Raw genomic sequence first — 13,702 nt, 5'->3', positions numbered from 1 at the left:
CGAGTCGTTCTAATTCGATTATTCGTAAGAAGCGCTTTATTTTGTCGCGAAAAATCTCGCGTCCGAGCAATAATTGCATCAAGAACGTGCCGAGCATCTCGGAATTACACTTTTTCTGAAAGACGTTCACAACATCCTGTTACTTCGGTACGTATATTGAAAAATTGCTCAGAAACGCGAATAACTCCGCTTCGGATGAAAGTTTTTAATGCAACCGATTGCCGAACAAAAGGTAGGCACGTTTGCAGCGTCGCGTCGTGCGAATTAAGGGGTGAAATTAATTTTTAACTCCGACCAAAGGACGCCGTTTAAAAAAGATCGACGACAACACGCTCGCAATTATTTCCTACTACATTCTCTAGATTTAACATGAAACAATGCGCGCCAACGCGGGTTGTAATTAAAAATTTGGAAGTATCAAATTAATTATATCCCTTGTAATCATTGCACGTAACGAGCAATCAGCTTGTCCGGGCGCTTCTATTAAATACGCTTGCTTTGACAGCTCCTTGTTGGAAATTCCACGCGAACAGTGTCTGCATGAAAAGTGGAGGGAGCATTACGAAGCCCAAAAGGCATTCTCATTCTGCTATCTATGATCAGGGCCGGATTTACCATGGGGTCTATAGCGGCAAATTTTTAAGAGAGCTAAAAAACCATTTGGGAAATAATTCTACAGTACTATCGTAGAAAAATAACATAACATCTTGAGAAATTGAAGTTGGAATGGTACGCACACTCTTACCAACTTAAAAGTAATCATGAAATATGGAGTAACATTACCTCACATTTCGACGAAATTATGTGAACTTTTGATTTAGGGCTTCTTCCGCAATTTTTTTGTTGAAAACGCTTAATTAAGATGCTCTCTAACGATTTTTATCAATTTCATGACCCCACGTAACCGTTAGACTCTTTGAATTCTCTGAAACACGATTGAGTGGTTACATTTATATGTTTGTATATTGTATTTCATTATTTAATCAGATACTTTGTTACAATAACACTTTATAAATCTCATAATTAATATAAATAATGTTTTTGCCATTAATTAAATCAAGTGGACATTAGGAGAAAGAAAACACTTTTCTGTAAAGAGCAAAATTTAATTTTGGTTGGGGGGGAGGGGGGGATTTCAAGGGGCCCATAGGCGCAAATTATGTAGATCCGACCCTGTCTATGATGCTCAAATTTATTTTCAAAAATAGTCGCGATCGATACTATTGTGATCCTACAGTGTTTCTGATCTAGCTCTAGACCCTAGAAAGAGAAGGATCAACAAGCCCAAGTGTTGTTACTCAGCCAGCTCCTCTAGGGGGGAAAAAGTTCCATTTTTTGGTGTGTAATTCACGTTAATTCAAATTAATTCACACTAATTCGAACTAATTCACGTTAATTCAAATTCATTCAGGGGGGTGTACACCAAAAATTCAAAGTTGTTCCCCCCTAGCAGCTCCTGATGAACAACCTAGACTTGAAACTGAAGATCATAATCAAGAAGTGGATGTCGAAGTGCCTGCGCAACAAGTCGACGTTCAAAAGGATGATCATGATGAAGACCCAAGGTACAGGATGATCTAAATTTCACACTTTTTATTGAAACACCCTATATTTTAAGAGATAGGAATAAGTTCGCCTAGGTGTCTGGAGCCCAGTTTTGAAGAGAAGATCAATGGCGCAAACAGAATTCTGCTATCACTAATCGTTTGGCCGCCAGAGGGCGTTTATAGCATTTAGTCGATTTCTTTAATGTCCCATGACTTTCTTAGAGCACTTTTTTATGTAAAATCCTTTGCGATACACAGTTTTTATACAGTGTGTTTTGTTTTTCTTATGCGACCCTAAACTATATTTTTTCATATGGACCACCTATAGGGTGGAGTTTTCGAAAAAAGTGTAAAATTTCCTAAATTTGGATGTAACACTTGTAATGTTTTTTAAGCGCTTTTTCCAACCAAGTTGGGTGCACTATTGCAGCCACTTGCTCTGTCCGTCCGTCTGTCCGAGGCCTTAACTAATCCTACAATTTTCAAGATATTTAGTTCGTTCTTTTTGCATTCGGAAGCGTACATCTCTGGCACCTGAGTCAAAGAAAATCTTGATGCGCATTGTCACTTTTCTTATTTAATTATATATTTTGTTGAAATCTTAACTACACATACTTCTAGTAAAAGCAAAAATATCGCATATAGTAAAAATCAGATATGCAGACTGCGCAATGTCAACTTTTTTAATGTTAGTTACCATATATGCCTCTAGTAAAGAAAAACGTAGCGCACATGGAAAATGCGCTGAAGGTACTCGCCTTAGGGCGAAAACCTTTTTACCTTGTTTTATATTAAATATTTGCAAATGAGCAATATTGCATTTTATACATAAAAATATATTTATTGGAGACATCTAGGTTTCCATGACGAACAAAAGATGGAGGATTTTGTAAAAAGACAATTTTTGGGAAATGTTTATTAGTTTCCAAATATGTTTAATTTCAAATAACACACAAAAAACGAAGAGCGCAAAAACACATACGAATAAAACAAATAAGTCATATAATATATAAATAAATAATGGTAACCAAGAAATTGCCTGTTTAAACAATCCTGCCATCTTTTGTTCGCCATGGAAACCTAGATGCCTACAATAAAAACATTTTAATGTATAAAATGCAATATGGCAAATAATATTTAATCAGAGACATGGAGAGGGGAGATAACGCATGAAACTGCGCGAAGTTACAAAACAAGGGGGCTGCCATTTTGACACCCATTGAAGCGCGAAATTTGAACAGGACTATAAAGGTTTACTGACGCAACCCAGAGACATCTAACGCAATCTTCATACACTACACTCTATTCGGCAGCAGCTCCGTAGGAAGAAACTAATATCTCAATCCAAATGAACAAAAGAAAATGCCAGTGACGTTGACGTTACAAAATAAACACTTAAACCTCGAAAAAAGCTCTTCTAAACACGAACACACGCTAAAATAACACCACTATAAACACAACATGACACAAAGGGTGTAAAAATGGCAGCGCCCATGAGGTCGCATCCTTTCTTGGATGCGCACTCGTCGATCACCGATCTCCCCTCTCCATGTCTCTGTATTTAATATAAATGTAATAAATTTAGGAAATTTTACGCTCTTTTCAAAAACGCCAAAATATATAGGGTGATCCATATGAAAAAATATAGTTTAGGGTCGTATAAGAAAAACCAAACACCCTTCGGTGTCGCATTTTTATTAGCTGACAGTTTTTGTTGTATAATTGCAAAGCAACAGATTTTCATTGCCTAAACAACCCAAATTTACTCGGTAAAACGTCATGAAACCTTTATTTTCATGCCTACTTTGTCAGGTAGTTTCCCAGAGACAGATCAGACTACTTCTCCTGCCACCTGTCACTTTACCGACCGCACCTGTCATTTTTCCGGCCGCACTTGCCACATTGCTAAATTTCTATAATGACTCCTGTCACCATTGACAGATTGACAGTTCTATATGAACATTAAAATTTTATATCAAAATACAATTTCGGGTAAAATTTAATACAAAACGCGTTAGTAAACTGACATTACGTGACTCGGAAATTAAAGTACTCGGACCCAAAGGGCCTCCTACTTCAATACTTCCTCGTCAGTAATGTGTCATTTTTTTGACTTTTATGTAAATAGCTATTACTTCTGTGATTAGAAAAAGAGATAGATACTACTGAGTTAACTCTATACACTTTCCAATTTCGCTGTTGCACTAAAAGTGAAGTCAACTACAGCCCAAAAAGCCTATGCGTAGATCCACTTGAGTTAACAACCCATTTACGACAGACTTTCCTTCCAGACGTTCCCGGCAACATATAATGCGCCCGCTTGCAATAGACCAATTAAATCCGCGTAGTTGTGCTGATGTGCCCCTTGAGCCTCAAATTCTGCCCAGTACATTATTGATTATTCTCTTTAAACGCAACAATATAATATTCTAACTTATGGCAAATTCATATATTACAAACCGAATGAAAATATCGAAGTGTGGAGAATTTAAATTGTATTTCGTTAAGAATTGTATCGAAAAATTGCGAAAAATAGGCGAGTTTTTCATCGTCCCCTTCTATAAGAGGGGAATATGGGGGAAGTAAACGAATTTAGAAGGATTCCTAAGTTCGACCCATTTCTAGTGGTCTAACATGATATCCACATCAATTCTCTCGCAAGACATATATTTTTTCGTTGGATCGAAGTAATGGAAGGCCGCTTTTTGTATGTTGAGAATGTAAATGGGACTGGATTATAGTATATTATCCATCACCTCGGGAAGTTTTGCGCAGAATCCAAAGTTTTAAATGAACGAAGTTTATTCCAGTCCGATAAAAAGGATTATAAGTTATAATAACGTGACTAACTCCTAGCCGCCGCATTAAAAATGAAATACAGCGAAGTTGGGGAGTTATTATTGAAGTTGGTAAACTAATTAAGGGCAGTTTAAAAATCGAAACAAATCGCGGTCCGTCAACTCAAAGTTTCCATTACACTTTAGGGACAGGAGATGTAACCGATACGTATCGATGTAACTGCTGAGTGTGTCCTTAAGAAACGTCAAAAATGTATTCTTTTCCAATCGATAGCAACTCTACGCGTGATCAACAAATGTAAATCGCGACAACCCCCATCCCTCATCCCTTCAGAGAAAGTTACGAGATAAATCAAAACCGTTGAATTGTTTGTGACAGGTTCTGCCGTTGCGATGATAGGAGCCAACTTACGTTATGGAAGTAGCGCGAGTAACGCGAGCCTGAACGCCACAAGAATATTTCAATGTCATCCCGGAGGAACCGCCGAGGCCGCCCTTATTTTTGCTTTGGGATCTATGGGAATGGCCGCAAACGTTGCCCTAATGGGAGTGATATTGGCTAATAGACAACTGAGGCGGTAAGTTTCTTGTAGAAACGACAGTACACATTTTAATCCCGCTCGGGTCCTTTTACAAATTTTAATTAAAAACCATTTTCCAGCTTAAAAACTCAGGTGTAAGCGTACTAATTCGAATTCATGAATAAGTCACAATGGACATTTGGTTTCATTGCAGTAAAGTATTAATCCCCGAGGATACAAAGGATCCGGAACACGATATATGAGGTGGATTAGCTTCGAAATACGTTTACATAAGATCGAGATGCTTTTTCATTCGACCTTATCGACAAATTGAGTCCTTTTCAGTGAATACACTTAAGGTATAATAATTATTGAGCTCCCGCTCAAAATATTTTAACAGGGTAAAGAGAAGCACGAAACAAATTCTCGTTAGGTCGAATGAGAACGTATCTTTCGGCAAATAAGAAGATCGTCGACGACGGGCGTTCCATTTTCCAATACAAATATCAAAAGGGAATCGTCTTGTATGTAAAACGTTCATTCCACACAAACGAATTTATATTTTAGGGCTACTAGTATTATTACCTTTTCATGACCTCCTTTATTCGAAGTTGGACCGAAAACAATGGAATCGAGCTCCATGTACAGGACGAAGACGACCTTCGACTGATCGAAACAGCTAATGTTTAGCAAATACAATACACGATCAAAACTTATGTCATAGACGTGCCATATAGATTTGTGCCGTCAAATCAACTGTCAACCAACAGAGCAAAAAAAATGTAGAGACCAATGGTTTCCTTGAGTCGAAGCGACTGCACGAGTTTTAAAAACCAAAGCTACTTTAGGTAATCTAAAGTGGTGGAAAAACGCAAAAAGAGGATAACAATGATGGACATGCGACAGCTGATCACGTGGAAAAAAGCGCGAAAAAAAGACAAATGGTAGAACAAAACGCGGAAATCCTCATATTATAATACCTCCAAAACCAAACAATCTCGCTATTTTCATTAAAACATTGTCTACCAATAAACCATCTGTCATTTCCGCAGATTTGTGACCGTGCTTTCAAAACTGAGTACAACCATTGCCAAGATTCCCTAGTGCATGATTCAAAGAAGGCGGTGCAGACGACCAAATTAGGGGAGGTTTTACCGTTTGTTTTATTTTAAAACATTCCACATCCCCCACTTTGCCCAAATCAAGTAAAAATATGCCTATAATTTAGGACTAATTAAAGACTAATTTGTACCCGCTTAGTTCTGCCGGAAAACCGATTTTTAACGTAGGGGTGCTCCCACTTTTCCCGATTGAAATGTTATTAGTTCCATTAAAAACTACAAATTAAAGACTAATTTGTACCCCAATTAGATTTTCATTGTTTAAACAATTTATAATTATTTAAACAATTTTTTTCTAAAAAAGGATAATTCTCAGAATTAGGAAAAACAAATGCAATGTACAAATTAAGGACGAATTTGTACACACAACCATTTTTTTGTAAACAAATTGTATCGCTAGGTCGAAAGAATGCACTCTGCTAAATTAGTAACGAACTAACGATCCTCGATATCGTTTATAAATTTTGTATTCCTGGCTGCCTATCTGTCCGTTTATCTGTCTGTCGATGTGCTCAATAACAATAACAGTTTAGAAACGTTCAGTTGCATCGGATTTTTGGGTTACAAAGTTGATTAGATCTTAATGGAACAGGCAGACAGACAGACGACGGAAAATCGAGCACATAAACTAAAAATTGTAACCGTAAAGGGTGTTTCGAAATTCGCGCACACGGAATGTGGGAAAAAAGTGTAAGAAGAAAAAATACTCTACTTTAAATTTCTGATAAAACTACATGTTCAAAAAAACAAATGACATTAAAACAAAAGAGCATCAAATTAATTTTTTTAAATAGAACGGTTACTTTTTCCTGTAATATTCTTAAAGAGCTTGAAATTCTCTTTACAATGATATCAAATATGATATAATTAAGCTGCAGTAATGTTTTTAAAACCAATCGCAGTAACTGTGGAAATTTAAACAAAAACAAAAGAGAGTTTTTGACTTGTCATCTCTGTCACAAAATCAGTTTAGTGAACAATATATCTAAGAACCACAATGCAACAAAATAATAACTACACAAATGATGAAACAATTTTAAAAGAAGTAATGTAATGATAATACATAGGAAGCAAGTGCAATGTGTTTAAACTTGTCGTAAGTTATAATAATTATTCTTGTAACTGCTTTTCATTTGTTTTCTTCGCTTCCTGTTGTAAATTTTATGTTTTTGTTTAAATTTCCACGGCTACTGCGATTGCTTCTAAACAAATTACTGTAGCTTTAATTTCTAAGGTAATTATAACATATTTGATATCATTGTAAAGAGAATGTCAAGCTTTTTAAGAATATTACAGGAAAAAGTAAGCGTTCTATGTAAAACAAGTACAAATTGTGCACAACCCTTGTGTAGGTAAAGCGCATTTTTTTAAACACCTCTACGAAATTTCTTCCATAAATAAGAAAGTTGGCACTGTACATCCTACACAATCTGAAATTTGGAAAATGGCGCTACATTTGCTTTTATTCCAAGTGGCTATGTATTGTAATTGTTGAGATCTCAGATGGACAGCCAGCCAGTCAGCCATAACGAATATAATAGCGTATTTTTTCAAGAATGTGTTAAAAAACAAGGGATATTAAAACAAAAGAGCATAAAATTAATTTTTAGCGCATTTTTTAAGAATTAAAAATTAATTTTATGCTCTTTTGTTTTTTAACGCATTTTTTGAAAAATTGAAAATATTCGATATGGCTGGCTGGTTGGCTGTCCGACTGAGATCTCAGCAATTACAATTGCTAGAGACTTTTAAATTTTCACTAAAGGTTTCTGTTATAATGTAGATGTGCGTGCTCTAGTCTATTTTGAGTTAAATTACTCGTGAGATCGATAATTATAAGCTTTCCTAGTAAAATACTGATCTGTATTACCAAAAATGCGCTTTCAACATGCATATGCTGATTTACAACTTGTTTGAACATGTAACTTTCTCAAAAATGGAAAGTAGAGTATTTTTGCTTCTTACACTATTTTCCCATCTCCAATAATTAAAAAAATATACGCTTGGACACCCAAAATCGATCACAGTGTATATATTTTGGAACAAAAACATTCTTGTAACTTATTAAATGAGTCAACGCATAAATATGAATCTAGAGGACTGAATCTCCACATCCCACTTCATCGCGTACCTATTACCAGTAAATCGCCACTAGTGCGACGCATAAAACTGTTTATACTGTTATAAAAATCCAGTTAAAAAAAAAGTAAGACAACTTCTAAAAGAAAAATGAGCGTGTAATCTTGAAGAGCTTTAATTTGTTTAATGTTGTTTTTATCATTTGTATTATCTTCGTTTATGAGTATATTGTAGCGAATATGCTAGAAATCCCGATAGACAACGAGACGCCATAACAAATTAGTGATCGGCAAGCGGATGTGACGCATTTTTTCCGGGAAATATGGCGTGTTTGTTCGAGAACATTCCAGAATATTCGGAAGCGTTCGAGAACTGTCGAGAAAGACCGGCGTTTGGTATGTAAGCAAATCAAATTGTTTTAAGTCAGTTCATCGATTCGAAGTGAAGTATGTGTTATGCTATAAATTGTGAGTGATAAATATTACTATTACAAAGTAATCCATTTCAAGACTGTTATAAATCTATTATTGTCCCACAAGGAAATTGTAACGTGCGTGGTTTTCTAATCAAACGTCTCATCGAAAGAAATTGGTTTCTACATTAGCAACTTTTTAAGATGAGTGGGTGACGGGGAGAGGGGGTGGAGGTTAGAAATGTATTTTATCATTCATGGTACTCTAATGAAATGTGAAATTAGTTTCTACCAACCACAGTCCTCCTCCTCGACCCCTTAACGTGCTTGGTTCTATACTTTTAGAGCGAAGTATCAGAGGAGAGTACTCGGAAAGGGCGTTTGGTACACTTGGAAGAAATATATCCATTAGTAATGTCAAATCGAATATCTCGAAAAGCGTCAGAAGAGGATACTCATAAAGGGCAAGTGGAACGTCTGGCCGAGACACATCTACAAGTGCTGTTAAAACATTCAGTGCCAATATCTGCAGAACGGAGTGTAGGAGGAGGGTACTTAGTGAGAATATCTCGAAAATGGAGTGTCGGAGGAAGTTACCTACAAAGGGAAAATGCAAGATTGCGGAGAAGCGTATCACTCGACATGTGATGACTTTTTCTAGCTCAAGATAATTTCTTCTTTTTCAGTCTAAGGGTTTCTACGCCATTCTGCAGAATTCCTACCACTCGGACCATGGAAAGTATGGAATACCAACTTATACATTCAATCGTGACCACCCTGTATTTGTACTTAGCATACCCTTTCATCCGCCGGTCGTGGTTATAAAGTGGACGCAATTAATAAATTGAAATACCCATTATATAAATTATGGCGGTTGTTTTGTGCGTACAATGCCGGGCGGTAGCTACAAATTCGCCTCGGGAAATACCAAAACTAAGTTCGTTGCCCCAACATAGCTCTCCCAAGTAGAGTAATTTAATTGATTGACGTAGAACGATGGCAACGGAAGTTCTGCACAATCAGACGTCCACAGTATTTTTTATCGCAAACTCAATAGAAGTTAACCGAAGCAAGTTTGACTGATGAGCTACTTACACACAACAGAGCAAGCAATAAGGATTAAGGGTGGCATTTTCAAAGTGTTTTATGCTATTACGTGGGGTTTGTGTAATACCAAGTTCTCGCGTTAGTAAGTAAACCGCTACGGATTATGGAAGGGTTGAAGCGTGAAGTTACTATCTTTCGCACTATCGTTACATTCTCAATGACACGGGTCAAGTACAAAGAATAACCTGTACGGTAACGCTATGTTCTATGACAAATATTAAAAAAGAAGTGGGCTCAAATGCTAAAAAGGTCTACAGTGAGTACAATGATAGAAATGCGTTTTACCATTACAACTTTCTCGCAATAGACACGAAGATTCATGTCGAAACACAATCCCCTAAACGAGTAATCCGTTCTCGGGTTTATCGGAAAACATTTTGAAAGACATCGCGAAAAGAACAAAATTATACAGTAAAATAATACCGACAATTTCGCAAGTTTTCACATTTCCATAACGAGCGCGTTAAAATGAAATATGATGATGCAGGTGTACAATAATTTAACTCAATTTCGCAGGTTGACATTTCGTTTGTTATCGGAGACTTTCGCTCACTTTTTAATTTGCATATCGTATAGACAAGCAGCGTCCCGACGCACCTTATTTTATCAATGTAAATGGAAAAAGCTCCATTATTCAGCGGGCTTTGTGTCGCGGATGAAGCTCCTTATAATTTAATAATATTGGAGATTGGTTAATCGAATGCGGCTGAGGGTTTGTCCCTTACCATATCTTTGAGGAGTTAACGAAAAAAACAATTGCCAAAAATAATAAAACTGTAACATTGAGTTCGAGAAAATCGGAAATGTGGAACATAAGTTTGAAAAGGAAGAAAGGACAATCAACGCTCGCACATGAAAACAGGTCGAAACAGCACAAGGACGCTAATGATAAGCAAATACAATACAGAATCGAAACGATCAAAACTTGTGTCATAGACATGCCATATAAATTTGTGTCGTCGAATAATCCATAACGTTTTATCGTCCGGAATCGTGCGTACGAATGAAGCTGTTAGTTTAAAAATTTTCCGCACTCCATCGCCCTTATTAAGAGTGGAGTACATCTATCTTGGCCTTAATGAGAGTTTTATGGCAGCTACTGAGTGCGACGGTATTCAACCGGAAAATTTTCTACGCAACAGTACATTAATTTACTGTCGCCAAGGAACTCTCCCGGTGGGCGCCCGTACGCGATTTACGAGAAGAATCAACGCATATAAACAAAAGTAAACAATTGTACTCCGACAAGGTACATAAAACTCAAAGGAACCCGACATGAAAAGAGGCCGCACTTCCGAAAGCCGTTGTGAACCGACTACGCGTAGAGCGCGAAAAACTCGTCCTTAAAAGGAAAAATCGTCTCAATGATTTTGTCGTAATTAACACCGAAATGGATTTGGCTGCTGCAACTTTTAATAGGGGCATTGTTCCATTCGGAAAGCATTCATTACACTTTTGGGCGAGTTTAAGAATATCACGCGAGCGGTAATAAAAGGCCTCTTCGGATTTCATTAAAGATGTCTACCCACATCAAATTTGTTAAAGGAGAACCGCTTGTCATTTCGGCATCGAAGCTATTTGTTAACCGATTTAGAAGCGAGTGTATCCTGTCATAAATTATGCTTGGGTTCTTAACGAAATCTTAAGCCGGTTATTACTTATGCATAAATTGGAAATCTATTTATGGGCGAAACAAGGATTTCGTATTAATAGCGACTGGCTTACCGCAAACGTAATCGCGATTTGCCTACAAATCGACTCGTTTCCGTATATTGATGTAAACCGAAACACAGCTGTGAACGTTTTTTTTTGCACGGTAGGAACTCGCCTTTATAAATTGATCTCTCGTCTCGTTTCCACTCACGTCCCACCATAGATACGAGACCAAAAATATTAAAAGTCTCAGAGCCGAAATTCTGATCCTTTAAGTGCTAAATATGTTTTCGCCAAAGTCCTCGCCATAAATTCGTTTTACGGCCGATTTTCGGCGTAAGATACACTATAAGCTTCAGGGTTCATTAAATATTTGATTCGGCGATCTGTGTAGCGCAGTAATCGCGAAATGTTTATCAATTGCGCTCGGAGATCGCATTAACGAAATTATATTGGCCCATTTATAGGCTTTCACTCGGAAGTAATCAGTTCTAACTCGTTCCGTTGAAGGAAGACGACAGAAAACCTTTTAAAGTTTGAAAGCGATTATCCTGTAAAGGCTTGCGAGATAATTCTTCCAAAATTTTTTATCGAAGTTTAACTACGTTTATTTCACATATCACAGTCCAGCTTCAGCGCAAGTTTTGTCAGGAAAATTGTGTCATTAAAATACTTTCAAAAAGTATTTGAATTCTAAATAGTAAATACTTTAGACAAATCAAAAGTATTTGAATACTAAATACTTTTACATCCAGCACAAGCAAATACTAAATACAGATACTTTGAAAAGTATTCAAATACTTTCAAAGGTATTCGAATACTATAAAAAGTATTCGAATACTTTGAAAAGTATTTCATTACATTACTTTGAAAACTATTCGAATATAGTAAAAAGTATTCAAATACCTACTTGGTACTCAAATACATTAAAAATTCAAAATAGTACTAGATAAAAGTCTTAATACTACTTAAAAAATGTTAAGTTATACTTTGTATGGGGACTAGGGATAATCGATAATCGATTATGAAAAATACTTTTGCTTATAGTGCTGTGTCATTATTGAATCAAATAATTGATATACTGAACTGTAACCCAAACCAATTCAAAACATGCCTTTTGGAAATTGTAAAACTCCCACAATCTTAGGGTTACTTTATTTATTTATTTATTTATTTTTTGTTTTTTTTTTAAAGTAATTTATTTTCATACTTAGTTTATAGAAATATTATTATACTCATATATTTTTGTCAATACTGTAGGTATAAACTCAATGATTAATGTTAATTTTATTAGCTTGGTAAGAGATTTATGTTACACCTTTTAATTATGATTATATTTGGAAGGGTGGTAGATCGCCTACCCAGGCGAACCCTTGTCCATTTGTAAGATCTTGCTTACAATAAACTTTATTATTATTATTATTATTATTAATCGTTTAATCAAAAGTCGCTTGTCACATACAAGGAGTGATAAATATCTGTTTGTATGCATTAATACGTTAATTATTTAATAATAAAAATAAAAAATAATTCCATTACTCTTTTCATCAAATCGTTCATTACTAGGCAGATCGATTAATCAATAATCAACAAAGTGTCCCTGGTTCGAATCCGGGTTCGGGCATGGATATTTGCAAATGCATAGTGGGTTGGTTGGTAGAACAGCCTTGGCTGAAACCTTGCCCATTTGAAAATGAAGGTCAAAAATAAAAATAAATAATTAGGCAGCTTACTCTCCGATGAGGTGTGCTTTAGTTTTGATGATACAATCTTAATTCATTTTAGCTGCTTAAAGTGACGTTTTAACATCCGCTATAAAATAAAATAATACTTGTGAGCTGTGAGTGCTCCTTTTTGCGTAAACTGATGATCCAGCTAATAATAATCAATTAAAATTTACTTAATTGATTAATCAAACAATCGATTAATCAAATAACCGATTAATCAAATAATCGATTAATCAAACAATCGATTAATCAAATAATCGATTAATTTAATAGAATAATCAAACCCGATTATCGATTATCGTTTGATTATAATCGATTAATCGATTTTTTGGCCCAACGCTAATGGGGACTACATGGAAGAACAGCATTTTGTGCGCTTAATGTAGTCCCTTTCCCTGAGGTTAGCTTTTTTTTTTATATTTCTATTGTTATATACAAATTTAAAGGGAATAAACGGGTATTATTATTCTATTATTATATAGAATTTCTGTATCAGTTATATCCTTAAGAATACGTGTACCAGTTTTCAAAGCGATCGTACGTCGTGCACATGACACTTACACCTTTCTGAAATTAATCCTAGCGATTTTGAAACAGATCCTTTTTGTCCGTCCGTCTGTCCATGTGCATGATAACTTGTTTAGAAACGTGCGATCGCTTTGAAAATTAGCACACATGGTCTTAAGGAATAAAGAAAGGTCCCTATTGTTTTTAAGTTAAGTAGACTATCGGGGCAA

At 35.9% G+C, this 13,702-nt stretch overlaps 2 protein-coding genes across 5 annotated transcripts in view; one reads left to right on the top strand and one right to left on the bottom strand.

Annotated features, from left to right (window-relative positions):
• The window catches only part of LOC116171497 (midasin), a 126,117-nt gene that overhangs the window by 76,361 nt on the left and 36,054 nt on the right, over positions 1-13,702 (bottom strand). The window lies entirely within an intron of this gene.
• The window catches only part of LOC116171500 (gastrin/cholecystokinin type B receptor-like), a 52,555-nt gene that overhangs the window by 26,028 nt on the left and 12,825 nt on the right, over positions 1-13,702 (top strand). For all 4 annotated transcript variants that reach the window (XM_031488369.1, XM_031488370.1, XM_031488367.1 and 1 more), the window contains exon 3: positions 4,725-4,923. In XM_031488369.1, the coding sequence (XP_031344229.1) occupies positions 4,725-4,923 (199 nt within the window). The remainder of the gene's footprint in view (positions 1-4,724; positions 4,924-13,702) is intronic.

The sequence above is a fragment of the Photinus pyralis genome, unplaced genomic scaffold, assembly GCF_008802855.1.
Source record: "Photinus pyralis isolate 1611_PpyrPB1 unplaced genomic scaffold, Ppyr1.3 Ppyr1.4_LG5, whole genome shotgun sequence".
Taxonomy (NCBI): Eukaryota; Metazoa; Arthropoda; class Insecta; order Coleoptera; family Lampyridae; genus Photinus; species Photinus pyralis.
Note: the sequence above shows the minus strand (reverse complement) of the source record. Positions and strands in the feature narration are given on the sequence as shown.